Consider the following 22,929-nt stretch of genomic DNA (forward strand, 5'->3'; position numbering starts at 1 on the left):
TCGATACAATTCACCTCGACCACTCCCTGTGGGAGGGAATTCCACATTCTCCCACTCTCCGGTGAAAGAAGATTCTCCTGAATTCCCTATTCGATTTATCAGGAGCTATCTGATATAGCCTTGAGTTTTAGACCCTCTGACAAAAGTAATTGAAGTCTTTGACTGATGCAGTTGGGGGATTGGGGTGGGGAGGTGTTCCTTGAGCCAGATACATCAATTTGCTGTGTAACATTTCTTCAGCAAGTCACAAGTTGAGATTTCAGGCCCGAGAAACCAGGCTAGTGAGGGACAGTGAGGAAGCTACTGGACCAGTGCAGTAGGCTGACCCTCGGAGAGTGTAGAAGCTGGACGTGTCCGTCAGGGAGTGGGCGATGTGGCCCCGCTGAAAATGAAATGAAAAATGAAAATGAAATGAAATGAAAATCGCTTATTGTCACAAGTAGGCTTCAATGAAGTTACTGTGAAAAGCCCCTAGTCGCCACATTCCGGCGCCTGTTCGGGGAGGCTGGTACGGGAACTACCAAACTACCAAACTGCCAAAGAACTACCAAAGAGTGTGTTGTCACAGCTTTCACAAAAACAAATTGTAAGCGGACTTTCTCAAGCACAAGCTGTAATTGGTTGAAAAACAGGGGGCGCAATTCTCCGACCCCCCACCAGGTCGGAGAATCGCCGGGGGCCGGCGTGAATCCCGCCCCCGCCGTGTCTCGAGTTCTCCGCCACCGGAGATTCGGCGGGGGCGGGAATCGCGCCGGTCGGCGGAAATCCCCCGGCGATTCTCCGGTCCGCGATGGGCCGAAGTCCCGCCGCTGTCAACCCACGCCTACCGGCGTGGATTGAACCACCTTTCGAACGGCGGGACAAGGCGGCACGGGCGGGCTCCGGGGTCCTGGGGGGGGGGGGGCGCGGGGCGATCTGGCCCCGGGGGGTGCCCCCACGGTGGCCTGGCCCGTGATCGGGGCCCACCGATCCGCGGGCGGGCCTGTGCCGTGGGGGCACTCTTTTCCTACCGCCTTCGTCATGGTCTCCACTATGGCGGAGGCGGAAGAGACCACCTCCACTGCGCATGCGCGGTGATGCCAGTGAGCGGCTGCTGACGCTCCCACGCATGCGCCGCACGGCAAAGTAATTTCAGCGCCAGCTGGCGGGGCACCAAAGGCCTTTCCCGCCAGCTGGCGGTGCGGAAATCAGTCCGGCGCGGGCCTAGCCCCTCAAGGTGAGGGCTCGGCCCCTCAAGATGCGGAGAATCCGCACCTTTGGGGCGGCGCGATGCCGGGCTGATTTGCGCCGTTTTTGACACCGGTCGGCGGACATCGCGCCGATTGTGGAGAATCCCGCCCAGGAAGTCATCACAGCAGAAACAGGCAGAAAACAATCTTTCTTTCACACCCTCAAAATCTTGCCCGGGAAAGGCAGAGCTAGACAGCACATCTGGCACAGAAACATTGTTAAACGTTTTGATTCATTGCAGGATCAAAAAGGACAACGTGACTATGTGCAAATGTGAAAATCAAGACAACTTTCGGCGGCATTCCATTCAATCAGATTGGGAGGCCAATGCGATTTTGGGTGAATGAAAATCTTACCCTTCTCTCTGTCTGTACCAATGCTGAAGATCTGACAGGTCTTATCCCAAGCATTGATTTTGAATGTATTCTATTCTAACTTGACCTTGGTCTCGTCGCCCTGGGTAGGTCAATGGGGTGAATCAACTGCAGCAGGCACCAATCTTCCTGCAGCTGCTGTGACAGGGCATGGGGCTGTAGTGATGGATGTATTTTGAAATGTCAAAAGTATGAGCGCCCGTTAAGATGGTGGAGGAATGCCAGAACCAAACCTTACCCTGTCATCTTTGGTGGTCTTCGCTTTTGGTACTCCACTTCATCCACTGTCCAAACTGCCCCTTTCACATTCTCCACTCGCACAAAACACTTGTGAAGGCTGAGGTTGTGACGAACGGCGTTCTGCGACATACAAGGAAGAAGGACAGGCATAGAAGTGAGAAACCAAGTCAGCCGTGAATGTCACTCACAGGAAACACAACCACATTTATCGCCCTGTGATAGAATCCAGTTGTTTCTTCACACACGGTGTGCTGGTCTGAGCAATTCCAACCAAAGACCACATTTCCGTCAAATGAAACTGAGGGGAAATTGAACCCCATAACATATTGGAGCTTAGAATAGGAATTTTGACAGTGCAGCACTCCCTCAGTACTAACCCTCTGACAGTGCAGCACTCCCTCAGTACTGACCCTCCAACAGTGCAGCACTCCCTCAGTACTAACCCTCTGACAGTGCAGCACTCCCTCAGTACTGACCCTCCAACAGTGCAGCACTCCCTCAGTACTGACCCTCTGACAGTGCAGCACTCCCTCAGTACTGACCCTCCAACAGTGCAGCACTCCCTCAGTACTGACCCTCTGACAGTGCGGCACTCCCTCAGTACTGACCCTCTGACAGTGCAGCACTCCCTCAGTACTGACCCTCTGACAGTGCAGCACTCTCTCAGTACTGACCCTCTGATAGTGCAGCCTCCCTCAATACTGACCCTCTGACAGTGCAGCGCTCCCTCAGTACTGACCCTCTGACAGTGCAGCACTACCTCAGTACTGACCCTCCGACAGTGCAGCACTCCCTCAGTACTGACCCTCTGACAGTGCAGCGCTCCCTCAGTACTGACCCTCTGACAGTGCAACACTCCCTCAGTACTGACCCTCTGACAGTGTAGCACTCCCTCAGTACTGACCCTCTGACAGTGCAGCCTCCCTCAATACTGACCCTCACGCACACACAAACTCGCAAACACATCTGCCCACACAAATACACACATAAACACACACACTTGCACAAATAAATACATATACACACAAACACATGCTTGTACAAATACACACACATATACAAAGACACATACAATCTCACATACATGCATGCACAAATACATACACGCACATACAATCAAGCGCACAAATACTCACACACACAGACTCACACAAATATATATGCACAAAAACGCACACACACGCACGTACATCCAAAAATACACACACGAATACACAGACACAAACCTGCACCGATACACATGCATGCACAAACACACACAAATCTCGCACATGTACAAACTTGCGTGCACATAAATATACACATCAAATACCCTCAAGTACCTACACATGCACAAACACAAATACAGACACACAGATACACACACAAACCCTAACTCGCACACACAAACCCACACAAACAATAATATACAAACACACACGTGCACACACATGCGCACAAATAATTACACACACAAAAACACAAGTACACATACACTTGCACACACGCATGCACATAATACAGACACACGGACAAGGGCACACACTTCATGCACTCACACAGCATGCACACACACGTTCACACACATATCATACGTATATAGAGATATACACACACGCACCCATACGTGCACATGCTCACACATTCACATGTGCACACCTGCAGACACACACACAGGCAGATGCATCGCTGTAGATTTTCACTTGAATTTTGCAAGTGTCCTTCAATAATCCTCAGAAATAATTAGCATGCAGAAAACCAGTCACATTTTAAATAAATACTTTAAAAGCTTATCCAGAGTGCCATCAATAAAATTAAATACGAGACAATGAAAGCAGGTTGACAGGGAGTGCTATTGTACTGCAAATGTTGTTAAAAAGAGCAGAGCGGCTGAATGGAAGCTATATTTTTCAAAGTCAGTAAAACTGGCGTATTCATTCACACCTAGTTATCCCAGATCATAACACAAATCATTTTTTTTACACCCAATCTCTTCAATGCTGCCTTTACAATTTCATGTAGATTTCTTCATGTTTTGGATTCTGCGTGAGGTAATTTACTTTGCTAAGATTACATTTACCAGTACATCTCGCCAAAAGAGAAAAAAGATCCAAAAAGAATATTTCCACAAATCGAAGCTACAATTGTGTCAAGGCCAGTCACCACGAAGTAGATTTAATTTATGATACCTTTTACATGAAGCCTTTTGAAAGGCTGGCAAGTAACTAGCGAGGGAAGAAAGTAATGTCAGCATTGGTGGCTGATACTGCCCCTGAATCAGGAGGTCATCAGGTTTTAGTTTTCACTCCAGTGTCTTAGAAATGAAAGTCGCTTATTGTCACAAGTAGGCTTCAAATGAAGTTACTGTGAAAAGCCCCTAGTCGCCACATTCCGGCGCCTGTTCAGGGAGGCTGGTACGGGAATTGAACCCGCGCTTTTGGCCTGCCTTGGTCTGCTTTAAAAGCCAGCTATTTAGCCCTGTGCTAAACCTGCCCCTCTGAGAGTGCACTACCCAGGCTGACAACGTCAGTACTGAGGGGGTGCTACTTTGTCAGAGGGTCAGTACTGAGTGTGTGCTGCATTGTCAGAGGGTCAGCGCTGAGGGAGTGCTGCACTGTCGGAGGGTCAGCGCTGAGGGAGTGCTGCACTGTCGGAGGGTCAGTGCTGAGGGAGTGCTACACTGTCAGAGGGTCAGCACTGAAGGAGTGCTGCACTGACAGAGGGTCAGCACTGAGGGAGTGCTGCCCTGTCAAAGGGTCAGTACTGAGAGAGTGCTGCACTGTCAAAGGGTCAGCGCTGAGAGAGTGCTGCACTATTGGAGGCTATCTTCAGGTGTGATAATAAAACCATAAGACCATAAGACATCGGAGCAGAATTAGACTACACGGCCAATCGAGTCTGCCCCGCCATTCAATCATGGCTGATATTTTTCTCATCCCCATTCTCCTGCCTTCTCCCCATAACCCCTGATCCGCTTATTAATCAAGAACCTATCTATCTCGGTCTTAAAGACACTCACTGATTTGGCCTCCACAGCCTCCTGCGGCAAAATATTTCACCACCCTCTGGTTGAAGAAATTCCTCCTCATCTCCATTTTAAAGGATCGTCTCCTTAGTCTGAGATTGTGTCCTCTGTTTCTAAATTTTCCTACAAGTGAAAACATCCTCTTATCCACTCCATCCAGGCCTCGCAGTATCCTATAAGTTTCAATAAGATCCCCCCTCATCCTTCTAAATTCCAATGAGTCCTCAACCGTTCCTCATACGACAAGCTCTTCATTCCAGGGATCATTCTTGTGAACCCCCTCTGGACCCTTTCCAAGGCCAGCACATCCTTCCTCAGATACAGGCCCAAAACTGCTCACAATACTCCAAATGGGGTCTGACCAGAGCCTTATACAGCCTCAGAAGTACATCCCTGGTCTTGTATTCTTGCCCTCTCAACATGAATGCTAACATTGCATTTGCTTTCCTAACTACCAACTGAACCTGCACGTTAACCTTAAGAGAATCGTGAACAAGGACTCCCAAATCCCTTTGTGCTTCTGATTTCCTAAGCATTTCCCCATTTAGAAAATAGTCTATGCCTCCATTTCTCCTTCCAAAGTGCATAACCTCACACTTTTCCACATTATATTCCATCTGCCACTTCATTGCCCACTCTCCTAGCTTGTCCAAATCCTTCTGCAGCCCCCTTGCTTCCTCAATACTATACTACCTGTCCCTCTACAGATCTTTGTATCATCTGCAAACTTAGCAACAGTGCCTTCAGTTCCTTCTTCCAGATCATTAATGTATATTGTGAAAAGTTGTGGTCCCAGCACAGACCCTTGAGGCACACCACTAGTCACCAGCTGCCATCATGAAAAAGACCCTTTTATCCCCACTCTCTGCCTTCTGCCAGTCAGCCAATCCTCTAACCATGCCAGGATCTTACCCTTAACACCATGGGCTCTTAACTTATTTAACAGTTTGCTGTGTGGCACCTTGTCAAAGGCCTTCTGGAAATCTAAATAAATCATTTCCACTGGTTCTCCTTTGTCTAACTTCCTTGTTACTTCTAACAGATTTTTCAGACAAGACCTCCCCTTGACGAAGCCGTGCTGACTCAGTCCTAAAACGAGGTCCTATCTATTTATTATATTGGTTCCTTTTAAGGACAGTGATTAGTCAGCACGTTCAGTCATTGATCACAGTGGCCACTTGTGGGGTCTTGCTATGTGTAACAGGATGACCTTGAATTTGTTTTGTCAGCAACAATCGCAGTGATGCAAGGTTTCAAGAGCAAATTGTGTGCCCTCTAATTGAGCTCTTCATCCTGTTCACATCCCCGACCCACACTGATTTTAACATGAGAGTTTCCACTCAAAAAAAAACTGCTCTGAGGTGGTGAAAATAAAATAACTTTTGCAGAATTGTCTCTCTGAGAATTGTTGATCAACTGAAATTATTGAGCTGAGGGCAAGGCCTCCATGAAGAATTATTTGGCAAACATCGATCCCTCAGCTTTCCCTTGTGATAGTGCTCAGTGATAGGAAATCTGTCATACCAGTTACAATGATGTCACTGGATTTGTACACACAGAACACACACAGACACACACTCAGAACACACAGACGGGCACACACAGAACACACACACACAAAACACACACACAGGCACACACAGAACGCACACACACCACACACACACATATATACAACACACACACAACACATACACAAACAGAACACACAAACACAGATCACACACAGGCACACAAGCACAGAAGACAAACACACACAAACACACATACAAAGATACACACGACATACACACGCTGACACACATACATGTCGAACACACATAGAACTCACACACGCAGGCACATATAGAATACACACACAAAGAACACACCGCACACAAAACACAGACAAACTAACACTCAAAGATACTCACACAAAGACAAACAGACACTTGCACGCAGACACTCACTTGTGCACAGTCACACGTACACACACAGACCACACACAAAAACACACACAAACATACACACAGAAAACATACACATGCAGACACACACAGAACATACACACGCAGACACACACAGAACTCACACAAAACACACACACACACAGAACACCCATGCACACAAAACACAGACAATCTGACACACACAAAGATACTCACACATAGACACAGTCACTTGCACGCAGACACTCATTTGTACACAGTCACCACACACACAGACACACATACGCAGAGACACACGCACACAGCGACACGCACACAGCGACACACACACAGCGACACGCACACAGCGACACGCACACAGCGACACGCACACAGCGACACGCACACAGCGACACGCACACAGCGACAGCCACACAAAACGACACAGACACACAGGGCATGATTTAACTAAATGGGAACAAAGTCCCACAGCGAGCGCGTTTAGCTGCGTGTTTCCTAGCGCTCGCAGCACCGAGAAGCACATGGCTATCAAACAGCTCAGGGGTAGATCCCAGCAGCAGGGTTTCCCGGCTTCTATTGGCACATTGCGCTGCGGTGAGCTGCTTTTCAGGCACAGCGTGGCCGTTCGATCTCACCGACAGACCGACACACACATCCACAAACACACAGAGACACACACACTGAATCAAAGACACGCCTCGACAGACACATATAAATGCACACACACCTAGGATACACACAAACACTCACCCACACACACACACAAACACCGAGTGCAAACACAACCAGACACACCCTCAGAAATGCACACACACGCCAAATCATAGACACAGCCATATATCATCCAACACCCACACAAACACTGAGTCACAGACACACACACACAGATGCAGAGGCAGATGAACAGAGTCACAGATGCACCCACTGAAGCACATATTCTCCGTGCGTACACAGGGGCGTACACAGACATACACATGCAAGCACAGGCAGATCCACGCAGGCAATGACCCTCCGAAACAGCACCCTTACCAAGGCTCACTCACCACCCTCTTCCTGTAACTCCATAACCTCACCTAACTGGCACATCTTTGGACACTAAGGGGCAATTTAGCATGGCCAATCCACATAATCTGCACATCTTTGGACTGCGGGAGGGAACTGGAGCAGCCGGAGGAAACCTACGCGGACAAGAGGAGAATGCGTGGGTTTCCTCCGGGCGCTCCGGTTTCCCAAGACACTTCGCAGGAGCATTGTCAAACTGGATCTGACACTGAAACACACAACGGGGAGATATTGAGGCAAAATCTAAACTGCAAAACTTGGTTTTCCAACTTGGTTTTCAGCATCATCTTCGAGGAGGATACAAAGATCGTTCTGAATCTGTATCGGGAATTAATCAGCAGTGAGAAGGCTCATCAGGCAGTCACCAATCGCGCAAGGGGAGTGTGACAGGGATGTGCAATGTGCACACTGAAGCTATCCGCAGAGGCACAGAACATCTCTCAGATTGTGGCGCTGGTGGGTTGAATGTCAACAGCTCGAGATACGCAGGTGACACTACACTGACTGCGGAGCCAGAAGAGACACGACGGGAAATTGTAAACAAAATGAAAACAAGGAATGTGCAACATGGATTAAGAATGAACGTGAAGAGGGCCAGGAAAATGGGGATGAGCAGAGAGCGAACGACGGGAGTGAAAATCAAAGTAAATGGGCAGGTCGTGGAACGTGGGAAAAGGTTCGCACACCTCGAATAGATTAGTACAGACGGTGGGAGGTGTGATGGTGATAGCTGAAGGAAAGGGGGGCTGAAATCTGCTTTGACAGAATGAAGAACATGCTAATGTCAAAGAAACTGGATCTGAATCTTTGGAGAGAATGCTGAGGGGGCTCCACTTTGTCACCCGGGTTGCATGTCTCACACATGGCATGGACAGCAAGCAAAACCACTATCGCTACGTTGAATGTATTCGAGACAAGGGCGGAGAGGAAAACATTCCATGTATCGTACGGAGACAGAAAGACTAATCAGGAAATGCTGGAAATGGCAGGAGAACAAGGAAATTCATACGTAACAGAGAGGAAAATATAATACACATCACAAGAGTAGACGATAGGGACAGTTAGTGGGGGGGGGGGGGGGGATGAGAAGTCGGCGGAAAATGTAGGTGAGGGTAGGAGATGAGACAATGGATGAAGGATGGAATGGGCTGCACTGGACTGACGTGGGATGTGGAAGGGCAGCACAGCACAGATGGATGGGGATCGATGCCAGTCAATCTTCTGGGAAGAATGTGACACCGGCAAATGAAGGAGCGAAAAGGAGGGCGGAGAGAGACGGAGAGGTTAGGGAGGGAAGGGTTGAGGGCCCATAGGTAGCTATAGGAATGGCCGCCAATGGTGGAGTGATTGAAATCAAGGGCATGCAAGAGGCCAGAATTGGAAGAATGAATGATATCTCGGAGGATTGGGGCCTGGAGATTCCAGAAATAGGGAGGAGCAAGGATGTGAAGGGATTTGAAAACAAGGCTGCTCGTTTTAAAATTGAGACGTTGATGGAATGGGAGCTGATGTGAGTCAGCCATCACAGGGTTGACGGGAAATCAGAACCTGGTCATGGGCAGCAAAGCTTTGCACGTGCTCAAGTTTACAGAGGACGGGTTGGCAAGGAGAACGTGGGATTGTCAAGTGGAGAGCTGATAAAGGGATGAAGGAAGGAGGGGAGGGGGAAACCATGAGAGAATGGTGAGACAGGTGCAATAAGACAAACTGTGGTCCATATCCTTCTCATTCTTCACCAGCAGGGAAAGGGTTACCCAATCCCGAACACAAAGTAAATATTGTTCCCTTTTAACCGCAGTTTAATTATAACTCTTTTCTCAGCAATTATCTGACCAATAAAGGCAGGTCACAATTCTCCCAGAGGCTAATAAACTGCCTCAGAATCCTTGACTGATTATATTATCGTTGTTAATTCAGCTGTTTTTACACCAGGTGTGATTTGATACATATAAAAATAAATATATGATCTATTACAAAGAAAGTGCATTATCCCGGGTGAAATCTTCTTTTCCAAGTCTCTTTCTCTGTCACTAGGCTGAATTTTAAGCAGGTGGGTTTCGGTCAGGTTTTGGGGATGGGGGGTTACATTCTCAGAAAGCTGGTCCCCGACCCAAACTCGCCCATTTCTGACTTAACCTCAGGCCGGGAGGTGAGCCAATCAGATTCAAGGAGGCAGGTCAGAACTTTAAATGCGATAACGAGGTTGTGGGGTTTGTTAACATAAAGTGTTCGAAATTGGCCCACTCTTGTTATGTTTCCAAACGTCAGACAACCCAGCGGCTCCCTCGTCCGTGTGTCCTTGGCTGAGACGTTAGGTGAGCACTTTCGCAACATTCCCAACATTCCCCCTCATCCGGGAACCTACCCCGGGGAGCATCTGTGATCGGGCTCTCCATCAGCCAACAATTCACCGATTCCTCCCTGTGCCTATCCCCCCTCCACCCCCCCCCCCCCCCCCCCCCCCGCCCAGACCCCAATCGACCCAGCAGCAGGGCCCCCAACGCCACTCCGACCCCAGGATCAGCAATGAATCCAAGTGACACCCCTCACCCAGCCCTGGTCGACTCGGGGCCTCCTCACCTCAATGGCACACTCCTCCTGCCAGTGTAAACTTTGCACTCGCCCTGTAAATTGTACATGCTGGCTCCTGACCAAACTGGAAACTACCACCTTTCAATCAGAGATTGAGACAGACAGAGCCAGAAACAGACAGAGACGAACGTCTGTGGGTGACTAGCCTATCAGTGATGCCAAATGCACGCTGGAACTCTCAGGATCCCAGCTTATAATAATAATAATTGCTTATTGTCACAAGTAGGCTTCAATGAAGTTACTGTGAAAAGCCCCTCGTCCCCACATTCCGGCGCCTGTTCGGGGAGGCCGGTACGGGAATTGAACCCACGCTGCTGCCTTGTTCTGCATCACAAGCCAGCTATTTAGCCCACTGTGCTAAACCAGCCCCTCGTTGGATTTCAGCCACCCAGTGACTCATGTCAGTAAAAATCAGCCCAATGTCTTTCTGTCTCTCGATTTGTCTGTGTGCCCCCCTCTCTGCTTCTGCCTCTGTCTCTTTCTCCCACTCTGGTCAGCATATCTGTGTGCCTCTCTCTCTCTGTTTCTACCTCTCTATCTGTCCTTGTTTCTGTCTCTCTTTGTCTCTTCCTCCCTGTCTCTCTCTCGCTCTCTCTCTCTGTTTCCGACACTCTCGATTCTTCCTCTCAGTCTCTCTCCACGCTGCTCTCGTGCCAACCCCCATCTCTTATTTCACTTTTCCACCTAACTGTATATAATTATGAACGCAGTAACACTGCCTCACATTAAGAGCTGCTCTCCTCAACTTTGCAAATTAGAATGACCCCAATTTCAGATAAAGGCCTGTATTTATATTTGCATTTCCAATTTGTGATAGAAGATTTATTCATTCTGTTAAAACATTAACAGCAATTTGAAAGGTCAAACATCAAAGACAATACAAATAAAACATCTGCAACAAAAAAAATTAAAATGAAGGCTTTGAGGAAATTGTCTGGAAAAAGACTAAACCATTTTCAGTCGTCACAAACTGGAAGCTTTACCTTTGCACAAAATTGAGTCCCGCTTTGATCATTTTAATTCAGATTTTTCTCGAAGCGTTTGATTCTTTTTCTCTCCAATTCCTTCCACTGTCAATACTTTATTTCTTGACCGACAAGCGATTCTCTCCACATCACCCCCTCCCTCCCCACACCTCCCCATCCTGCCCCTCCCCCAACATTTAATTCTGTCCCCATTGATCAGTTTCCAATCCAAAACGTCCTTTTCCGAATCGGAAGGGATTCATTGAGAAAGGAGGGCTGGACATGGGAAATGCGGAGACCCTCACTAAATCAGCAAATAAATCGACTGGTTCCTAATAGTCCCAATTTTTAATGCATGATCTTGACATTCCCTGGGCCGGATCGAACAGCCTCGCCGTGCCCGACTCGGGACGTGACGATGCTGTAGGTCTTTCATGAGATTTGTGATGATAGGGACGCCTCGCGAGATCTCGTGATTCGGATCTCCCCCTCACTGGGCAGGATCTAGATTTGCATATTTAAATGGGCAGTTAGCCTCGCTTATATATGTCTGCTCCGGATTCACCCAAGGCCTAGAGTCGAATGTCCGCGCCTGAGAGACCTCGTCATGCACTGGTCCACACAACCAGGCTTAGTGACACCTGGGGGGAACCTCCCAGGCCCCCGAGTGATTGGGCTTAGGGCAGCATGGCACCTGCCACTGCTACCTGGGCACCTGGCAGTACCAGGTTGGCAGTGCCAAGGTGCCCGGGTGCCAGATTGCCACTGCCAGGGATCAGGCCCAGGCGTGCCCTGCCCTTATGAGGTGGCGTAAGGGTGTCTTGAGGACCCCCCAACCGGTAAGTTTTGGCATGGGGGGGTGGGGTGTCCATAGACTGGAGTGGGGCATCCAGAGAACAAAGAGATCGAGGCAGAATTTAAAAATGGAACCTGCAGGAACTGTCCTCCATTGAGAGTCAGCACAGATTGTGCTATCTTTCCACAGCAGTTCTATCCACTGAGCCAAAGCAATTCACAAGCTCTCTAAACTGCCTGTCATGCAGATAATGGAAACATAGGGGGCGATTCTCCAAAATGGAGATGAAGTGTTTGCGCCGTCATGAACGCCGTCGCGTTTCACGACGGCTCGAACCGCACGAGGACGACCGATTCGGACCCCCACAGGGGGCCAGCACGGCGCTGGAGCAGTTCATGCCGCTCCAGCCTCCCTTCCCGCCGCCAAATGGGCTCCGCGCCAACCCACGCATGCGCAGTTGGGCCGTGCCAACCTGCACATGCACGGGGGACTTCAGCGTGCCGGCCCCGACTCAACATGGCGTCAGGGTTCAGGGGCCAGCCGCGCAACAAAGTAGGCCCGGGGGGGGGGGGGGGGGGGGGGAGGCCGGCCCGCCAATCGGTGGGCCCCGATCACGGGCCAGACCCCATTGGAGGCCCCCCCCCCTGGCGAAGGAGCGCTTTTCCCCCCTCCACAGGCCCCCCACCCCGACTATTCGCGCAGAGTTCCCGCCGGCAGCGACCAGGGGTGAACGGCGCCGGCGGGACTGTCGTATCTGCTCGGCCCCGCCGATTCCAGCGGCCCGCGGTCGGCACTGCGTCAAACGCGCCGGCGCAAATGGTGCCGATTCTCCGCACCTCGGAGAAGCGGGGCTCGGAGAATCGCGCCCATAATTTCTGTAGCAAATGTTGTCACTGAATTAAATGTTTGGAAAGTAAACATTCAACAAGAAGAAAGCAAGTCTTGCATTATGTAATATTTCCTATATTGTAACAGGGATTACACGACTGAAAGTATTTTGTTGTCGGTGCAGTTCTTTGGGATGTTGGTGGTCAGGAAACGCACTATATAAATGCAAGTCTTTTTTAAAATCTGTCGCACCCCCGAATGTCCCAAACACTTTGCAGCCAATTGTAGTACTTTTGAAATCTAGCCAATTTGTAAAACATTAGAATCCCTCAATGGCAATGTGACGTTCACCAGGTAATCTGTTTCTGGGATGTTGGTTGAGGGGTAAATATTGGCCAGGAGACAGCGGAGAACTCCCTCGTACTTCGAAATGGCACCATGGGATCTTTCACACCGAAGGGAGAAGGCAGACAGGGCCCTCTGATTTGATGGACAGCCCCTTTGACAGTGCAGCACTCCGCGCGTACTGCCCTGGAGTCCCAGCCTCGCCTTTTTCACTGAAGCCCCGGAGTGGGATTTGAACCCAGAACCGTGTGACTCCGAGGTGAGATTGTTGCCCACTGAGTCACAGCAGACACCTCGACTCGGGTCGCTTCGGGGCTTCTTCGTAGATGCGAGGTTTCAGGTCGTATCGGCGAGCAAGCATTTCTAAATTCCCTCTCCCCTCAAGTCCCTCCTTGAGGACACATTTCCGCTCCACCTCCGGGTTCCGTGCGATTGGGTCAGTAGCTCTCTATGTTGCAAGTGTGAATTTTTAATGAAGCAGCAGTGACACTCTATTTAGCTTCCTCAGAGATAGAGCCCTCGTGTTCTGTCTCCGAAACGGCTCAGCTGGTTTGAAATGTCACCGCCTCCCGTGTTAAAGACAGACAAAAAAAAAATCCCAGTGTAGAAGCAAGATAAATAGGCCTCTCAATGATTTGCTCATAATCACATTAAAACACTTGTTTATGTGGCTGTGTGACTGACACTCACCTAGCTCTGATTGAAATAACCACACCAAATCTCCCAAGGACATTTAATCGCATAGTGATGAGCTTAAATTAACTTGTTCCTGATAGTCATAGCATCAATTATACAGCAATTGTTCAGGCCACGCAGAGCTAGCTATTCGGTGTATATTTCCCCCCTTGTTTGGTTGAGTTACTGAGTTTACAGATTATACATTTTATTCTTTCTCCTGCTTTTGAATTAATCCACAAATACAGATTTTTAAAAATGGTTCCCCAATTTCCTGCCCATCAGCCTGTGCCAGAGGAACAGACACGTCTCCAGGTAGTGAATCTTCACGCGTGTGAACCCAGAGTGTGGAGGCAATCAAGGAACCACAACAAGGACCTACCCTGCCCGACCGGGGAATTTCACGCAGACCCACACACGCACGTGCACCGGCACAATGGGTGAAATTTAACGGCCATTCACGCTGGCGGGATATTCCGGTCCCATCCCGACGGCGCCCGAGTTTCCCGTTGACAACGGCAGGGCCAGAAAACCCCGCTGGCGGGCCACCTCCGCCGGCCAAAACACGCGGCGGGTTGGTCGGTAAATCCCGCTGGCACACAGAGACACGGACACAGAGACAGGCAAACACAGAGCCACAGATATAGAGACACAGACATAGAGACACTCAGAGACACAGACATAGAGACACGCAGAGGCACAGAGGCACACAGATACAGACACGCAGAGAGACATAGAGACACACAGAGACATGCAGAGACACGCAAACACACAGGGACAGGCAGAGACACAAGCACAGAGACACACAGACAAGGAGACACACAGAGACACGCAGAGACATACAGGCAAGGGGACACGCAGAGATATGCAAACACACAGACGTACAGAGGCACAAACACAGAGACACACAGAGACACAGGCACAGAGACACCCAGAGACGGGGACACACAGAGACACAGAGAGACACGAACACACAGACTCACACAGACACAGAGACACACAGAGATATGCAGAGATACAGAGACACACAGAGACACATAGACAGAGACACGCAGGGACACGCAGAGGCACGCAGAGAGAGACAGAGACACACAGCGACAGAGACACAGCAACACGCAGAGACACACAGACATACACAGACACGCAGTGACACAAACACGCAGAGACATGCAGAGGCACAGAGACGCAGAAACACACAGAGACTCACAGAGACACAGAGAGAGAGACACATAGAGACACACAGACATGCAGAGACATGCAGCGACACAGAGATACGCAGAGACACGCAAACATGCAGACTAACAGAGACATGCAAAGACACACAGAGACACTCAGACACACAGAGACATAAAGAGACACACACAGACACGCAAACACACAGAGACACACACACACACAGACACACAGAGACATGCAGGGACACGCAGAGGCATGCAGAGACACAGAGACACACTGCGACATGCAGAGACACACAGAGACGTGCAGAGACACCGAGACACGCAGAGGCACACAGAGACGCAGAGACACAGAGACACACAAACAGAGACACACAGACATGCAGAGACACGCGGAGACATGCAGCGACACACAGAGACACAGGCACAGAGACACAGAAAGACACACAGAAACACACACATGTACTTGCACTGTATTATATACACTCAGACACACACAACATTTGACAACACAAAAGACATGTCTAAACATAAGCACACAAACATTGATTCAAACGTCATGACAATAACAACCCATATTCATATAGCATCTTTCACTTAACTCTCTATGATTCAAGGGGCAGCACGATAGCACAGTGGTTAGCACTGCTGCCTCATGGCACCGAGGTCCCGGGAGTGGTACACAAAGGGTTAATGTACATACACTACACCTAGCTAGACACGAGAGGGAGTACCAGAGACATGACACACAGACAGTCAACCAATAGGTCAGTAAGATAGGACACGACCGATGGGCATTCACGATAGACACAGAGGTGACACTACCACCGGAGGGCATTACACCAACCCATATAAAAGGACACATCACACATGCTCAGTCTCTTTCCAGTGGAGACACTCAGTGAGTACAGACACAGGGTTGATTGAACATCACACCCACCACGTGGATTGTAGCAGACTGGTTCGTCAGTCTGAGTAGCTATAGCAGGATTAACAGTAGTGTCGAATCCAAGTAGGAGAATTGTTAACAGTAATAAATATGTTGAAGCTATCTCCAAGTCTGAACCTTTCTTTGTCAGAGTGCACATCAAGGAAGCAGCTTATGCTACGTCAAGAGCATAACAAAACACCGGGTTCGATCCCGGTTCTGGGTCACTGTCCGTGTGGAGTTTGCACATTCTCCCTGTGTTTGTGTAGGTTTCGCCCCCACAACCCAAAGATGTGCAGGGTAGGTGGATTGGCCACGCTAAATTGCCCCATAATTGGAAAAAATGATTTGGGTACTCTCAATTTAAAAATAAAAAAATGTTTGGATGGATGATTTTGTGGGATTTGATGCCTTTTCATTCCCAAAATTACTCAGTGTAGTTCATGACTCAAGGATTGCTTCATCATTCAGTCAGTGTAAATAACCAGTGGCCTCTGATGGAAATGATGAATTAATCAGTCTTTTGAATATTTTTGGCAGCAAGAACCGATGATAAGACAGAGGGTGTGATTCAGCGGCCTGCTCGCACCCGACTTGGTGTCGGGACGAGGCTGCTGAATCTTGTGAGAGGCCTCTTGCGAGATTCGCGATGCTCGAAATGTCGCACTGGCCATGATCCAGAGCATTCTATTTGAATGAACCATTTGGCTCACTTAAATATACGTTCGCTGGATTCACCTGCCGCCCGGGACTGAGTGGCCATGCCCAGGAGACCTGGCTAGGGCGGACATTTGTAATGTCACCTGGGGGATCTCCCAGGCCACATGCGGCCCCTGGGTAGTCCAGGACAGGGGAGGCCGGCTGTCCCTTTGGCACAAGGGCACCTTGGCACTGCTTGTTTGGCATCCTGGCACTTTCCAGCTATCTGGGTTGCACTGCCAGAGTACCAGACTGGCACTGCCATCGATCAGGCCCGGGAGGGGGAGGGCGTAACAGGTAGAGGGGGGTGAGGGTGGGTTCCCGGGGGCCTCCACAAAGTTGGGGGGAGTCAAAGGCGGTGGGGGAGACGTCTGAAAGTGGGGATGGGAGATTGGGGCAGTTTTCCAAAATGGCGCCCCAATCTGTGAGGACCCTTTTCTCGGAGAAAATCTCTCTAAGTACGGCCTTGGTGAAGGGAATCTCCCGGATGTAAGAAGTGCCGAATATCGGGATCTTTCTCGGCTCTGCAGCAGCCCCCCTGCCAATTCTAGGCCCGGGATGGGCCAAGCGGCCGTACAAAAAAGCCTGAGTCCCGCCGGCGCCATTCTAACCTGGTCTTACCCGGCGGTACCTCGGCGTGAATGGATCCGGGGGCAGCCTGGTGGGGGGGCGAGGGGGATCTGATCCCGGGCGGGGCGGGGCCTCCGCTGTGGCCTAGCCCATGATCGGGGCCTACTGATCGGCGGGCAGGCCTCTCAGGCTGGGGGCCTTTATTGTTCCGCGCTGGCCCCTGTAGCCCTACGCCATGTTGCGTCGGGGCCGGCACGGAGACACTAGAGGGACACATGCACCGCGCATGTGCAGCAATCGCGCCGGTCCCACTGCGCATGCGCAGACCTGTGGCACCCATCTGACGCCGGGATCGGCAGCTGGAGTGGCGTGGGTCGCTCCAGTGCCGTGCTGGCCGCCTGTAGGGGTCAGAATCGCTGCTCCTGAGGCCATGTTGACACCGTTGAGAAACGCGATGGTGTTTACGACAGCGTCAACACATAGCCTCGGGATCAGAGAATCCTGCCCACTTCCTGTATGCATTTGAACCAAGAGTTTTTAATAAATCATTGCAACAAAATAGAATATATCACAATTTCTTACATTCATCACATCACTGCTCATACATTTTGATTTCAGAGCAAAGAGCCCCAGCTTGTTTAGTTTTTCTTGACAGTCAAAAGATCTAAATTCTAGTAAAATCCATGTAAACAATTTTTATCACTTCTCTGCTGTCTTATATCATTTTTGTAGTATGGAGACCAGAACTGTGTGTCCAGGACTGCAAGTGTGGTTGGACGGATTTGACAGTATAGCTGGCTTTCCCACCAATAACAAGGGCACTTTTGATGCTGTTCTGATGTGAACTCTGCAGATTCCAATGTTGAATTTTACAGAAAGGTGAAGTGGGATCCAAAAATGAGAAGAAAGAAATTCTTCAGAAGACATTCCTAAACAGCATAAGGATTTCAAGACAGTAAAAGACTGGAGATTTTCTTCTCCCAGTCTGGTAATAACATGATACAATGATAATGGAGTTATTGACCAATCACAGTGATCAATTTCTATCAATAAGTCTCCAACAGACCCAGACATGAGATGAGGAAAGTCTCAGGAGGGTGAGAGCTTTGGGAACCATAGGCCCAAAGTCACCTGCCCTCCACCCCACCACCCACCCGCCCCCACCCCACCCCCCCCCCCCCTCCCCCACCCCCCACCCCACCTAAGCATGTTACACTCACTAAACGTCATGGCCGGATTCTCCGATCCCGGGCGGGTCGGAGAATCGCTGGGGGGTGCGCGAATCCCACCACGCTGCTCCGACGCCGGAGCACCGATTCTCCGGGCGACCAGAGAATTGGCGCCAATCGCGCCGGCGTTCGGGGGGCATTGAAAGCGCCCCCCGGCGATTCTTCGTGCCCGACGGGTCGAGTGCCCGCTGGCGTCGTTTCCATATGGTCCTACCCGGCGAGACCTCGTCGTTCTGGCTGCGGGGGCTGTCCTGGTTGGGGGGGGGGGTGCGGGGGGAGCCGACTCCGGGGGGGGGGGGCTCCACGGTGGCCAGGCCCGTGATCGGGGGCAACCGATCGGTGGGTGGGCTCATTCTGGGGGAGGGGCCTACATTCCTCCGTGTCGGGCCCCTGTAGGGCTCCGCCACGTTGCCCGTGGGCTGACGACGAGACGGCCGTGGCGCGCATACACGGACCCGTGCCGGCTGTGGTGCACACATGCGCGGACCCGCACCGGCCGTGGCATGCCGGCCTTCGGCGCCGGAGCAGCGAACAGCACTCCGCCGCCATTCTAGCCCCTTAGGAAGGGGGCCTGGGCCTGGAGCCCGTTGACGCCAGCACCGCTTGCGCTGGTTTTGATGCCAGCGTCAACAAATTGCAAACATACAAGTTCTCAAAATGTTACTTACTGAAATCAATCTAATTTGTATTTGAATGAATTAATACTAAAACTGTCCACTGTCTCACTCTGGAGTCTGCTCCATAGATTGACCCCTCACTTACTGAAATATTGAGCAGCATTTAATGGAGGCAACAGTGGTCTTGCCGGACATCTCCTTAAATGGCATCTATATCTGTGCCATTTTATTGAGTGACTGCTTTTTTCTACTCATTCACGGAGTCACATTTTAAGATGGATGAGGAATAATAAAGCAACTTGTCTTTTACCTTCAGCAAGTTTATTCTTCATATAGCTCAGTAGAGTTGCAACTCCTTATAGTTCCCCGTAACCAACATTGTCCATTCATCATCACCTGAACTTAACAATGTAATTGCCAAAGCATACCATTCCTGAAACATTGATAGGCCAGACCAGGTGAGGACCGGTCTCGGTGAGCCAGAAGGGTTTTTATGACATTCAACAATGGTCATCCTGAATGCAAGGCAGAGGGAATACCGCACTGTCAGAAAGATGTTAAACCGAGGCACCAGCTGCCCTTTCAGCTGGAAGTAAGGATCTCATGGCACTATTTTGAAGGAGAGCAGGAGAGTTCTTCTGATGTCCTGACCAACAACTATCCTTCAAACAGCGTCACAGAAGCAGATTATCTCGCCAATATCTGGTGTTTGTGGAAGCTTGCTGTGTGTAAATTGGCTGCCATTTCTGCCACATTCAAGCAGTGACTACACATCAAATACACTTTGTGATGCTCTGAGGTTACGAAAATTGCGACATAAATGCAGATCTTTCTAAATGTCTGATATTTTTAATATCATATCGTCGATGGTTTATTAAAAAACGTACATATAAAGAATTGAGCTTTTTATGACACTGACCTTCCAAGTGGCTGTGTTTCTCCGGAAGTATGCAAACATTCTTGTAAACCAGTTATAAATTTCGTTCAGTGTTAACTGTCTGTCGGGCGCTTCCAAGATTGCCTACAGGGAAGAAAAGGCTGGCATGACACAGTGGATTGGAGCAGCAGGAGAGGACCGATCTAACAGGGCAGGACAGGGCTCGGATGATGGGATGGCAAAGGACAGGACAGAGCAAGACAGGTGAGAGTAGGACAGGACAGGGTAACACGAGACGTTGCGGACAAGATAGGAAAGGGCAGCATCACACCCGTACCCAATGCAAAAGGTGGTGGAATTGCAAACAAATTGAGATTGAGGTTAAAAGAAACAATCAGTTCAAGAGATATCCTGCATCTTCCCTATGGAGAGATGCGATTGGTGCATTATGAAATTGGCATGGTTGTAATCGCTTATAGAATAGCAAAAAATTAGAGAACAGAAGGAGGCCATTCGTTCCATCATATCCAATGCCAATGCAAACTCTCCCCGCCGGAACAGTCCATCTCAATCACATTTCATTGCATCTTTCTTTGCCTTTTCTTTTGGCTCTCTGATCTATCCGAACTGGATAAAGTTTGGACAGAAATTTCTTCCAACCTCTGTCCTCACTCCGATAAACACTTCACCAGAGGATAATTTTCCTGCAACAATTTGCCTCATAATTGTTCAAGCATCAATTGCCGTAGCTCAAAGGCTCGAAAGAAACAATCCCAACCTCCTCAATCTTCCGTCAGGCTGGGAGGAGGCTCGTGTTGGGCATCAACACCAGTATGGACCAGTTGGGCAGAATGGCCAGTTTTTGGTGCTGTAAAAAATGCGATGTAATTGTACCTACTTCCCACCAGTTCTTATAAATAAACGTTATCATGCGAGTGGTGAAGCAGTTAACTCTGTGTCATTACACCTTTCAGGATCTTTGCTCATTCGTCATTGTGCAAAAACTGGCGCTTCGCTCCTTGGGAGATGGCAGAAGTGTCAATCTCTCACAGGAAGTGCCTTCAGGGGGTTACAGTAGCCAGGACCCCAAACCATGTCCCAAATAAAGAGATGGGCTTGTTCACTCACCTGCCGGATGAGGGAAGCGTATGTAAAAGGGGGTCGGACGTCTGCATTCTTGTAAAATTCATGATTCTGAGCAAGTTCTGTAAGAAATCAGAAAGCACATAAATTTGTGTTAATGCCGAATGCTTGATATCAATCCTTACCCAAATGATCTGTGTATCTACTGGGATGTCAGTAGTTTAAAGGGAAGAGAGGGGAAGTAATTCCCAGAGTGTGTTCAGGAAAAATACTCTACTGCAGTCTTCTTCCTGTCCAATGGGAAAGGGGGCATTGGTAGACCCGAGTCTTGGACATTTAGGGGAACATTTAGAGAACAGTGATTATTGTATCGTAAGGTTTAGGCTGGTGTATAAAAAAGGGCGAGGAACAATCCAGAGTAAGAATAATTATCTTGGGGAAAGTCAACTTCAATGGGGTAAGAATGGACCTCATCCAGATAAATTGTCAACTTCAATGGGTAAGAATAAATTGGAATCAAAGGTTGGCAGAGAAAACAATCACTAAACGTTTAAAGGAGAGACAGTCAGGGTACATTTGAGGTACATTCCCATGAGGGGGGAAAGGTAAGGCAAACAAGTCCAGAGCTTTCTGGATGATGAAATATATAGAAATTAAGATTTCTTCTTATGTCCGGTGCATAATACAACCCAGAACTAGGCTGAATAAAGAAGGTTCAAAGGGGAATTAAATTATCAAATAAGAGAAGCAAAGAGAGAGTATGAAAAGAGGCTGGCAGCCAACATAAAAGAGAATCCCAAAGTCTTCTTCAGGCATATAAATAGAGACCATGTGTTAATAGGTGTAAGGCCAATTAGGGACCTTAAAGGGGATCTGCACCCAGTGAGGTGGAATAGGTGAGGTATTAAATGAATACTTTGCATCTGTCTTTACCAAGGATGAAGACGCTACCTAGGACGTGGTGAAAGAGGAGATAATTCAAACACTTGAAGGCTTTAAAATTGATAAGGAGCAAGTCCCAGGGCCAGATGAGATGCATCAAAGGATATTGAGGGACGCGAGAGTGGAAATTGTGGAGCGACTGGCCAGAATTTTTCAGTCTTCCTTAGACTCTGGGGTTATGTCAGAGGATTGGGGAACTGCAAATGTTACATAATTGTTAAAAAGGTGTGTAAAGATAAGCCCAGTGAGTACAGGTCAGTCAGTTTAACCTCGCTGACGGAGGAAGCTTCTGGAAATGATCAGGACAAAATTTAATAGTTTCATGGACAAATGTGGGTTAATTAAAGAAAGCCAGCATGGATCTGTTGAGCTACCTTGCTGGAGTTTTCTGATGAGGCAACAGAGAGAGTTCATGAGGGTAATGACGTAGATGTGGTGTACATGGACTTCCAAAAAATAGTCGATACAGTGCCACACAACAGAGTGGACAGGAATATGTGATTCCATTGATGGGAGGATCAAGAACAAGAGAGCACAGATTTAAGGTAATGGGTGAAAATAATGGCAACATGACGAAACCGTTTTCACACAACGAGTAGTTAGGATCTAGAATGCACGGCCTCAGAATGTGGCAGAGGCAGATTCAACTGAGGCTTCCAAGAGAGAATTGGATAACTATCTGAAAAGAAAGAATATGCAGGGTTATAGGGAGAAGGTGGGTGAATGGTACTCAGAGAATTACTCCTTTAGAAGAGCACGTACAGACAGAT

At 49.1% G+C, this 22,929-nt stretch overlaps 1 protein-coding gene across 5 annotated transcripts in view; it reads right to left on the minus strand.

The window, feature by feature from the left end:
• The window catches only part of foxp4 (forkhead box P4), a 620,454-nt gene that overhangs the window by 35,291 nt on the left and 562,234 nt on the right, over positions 1 to 22,929 (minus strand). For all 5 annotated transcript variants that reach the window (XM_072480228.1, XM_072480226.1, XM_072480225.1 and 2 more), the window contains 3 exons: positions 21,263 to 21,339; positions 20,177 to 20,278; positions 1,843 to 1,964 (listed from right to left, as the gene is read on the minus strand). In XM_072480228.1, coding sequence (XP_072336329.1) covers positions 1,843 to 1,964; positions 20,177 to 20,278; positions 21,263 to 21,339 — 301 coding nt within the window. The remainder of the gene's footprint in view (positions 1 to 1,842; positions 1,965 to 20,176; positions 20,279 to 21,262; positions 21,340 to 22,929) is intronic.

The sequence above is a fragment of the Scyliorhinus torazame genome, chromosome 17, assembly GCF_047496885.1.
Source record: "Scyliorhinus torazame isolate Kashiwa2021f chromosome 17, sScyTor2.1, whole genome shotgun sequence".
Taxonomy (NCBI): domain Eukaryota; kingdom Metazoa; phylum Chordata; class Chondrichthyes; order Carcharhiniformes; family Scyliorhinidae; genus Scyliorhinus; species Scyliorhinus torazame.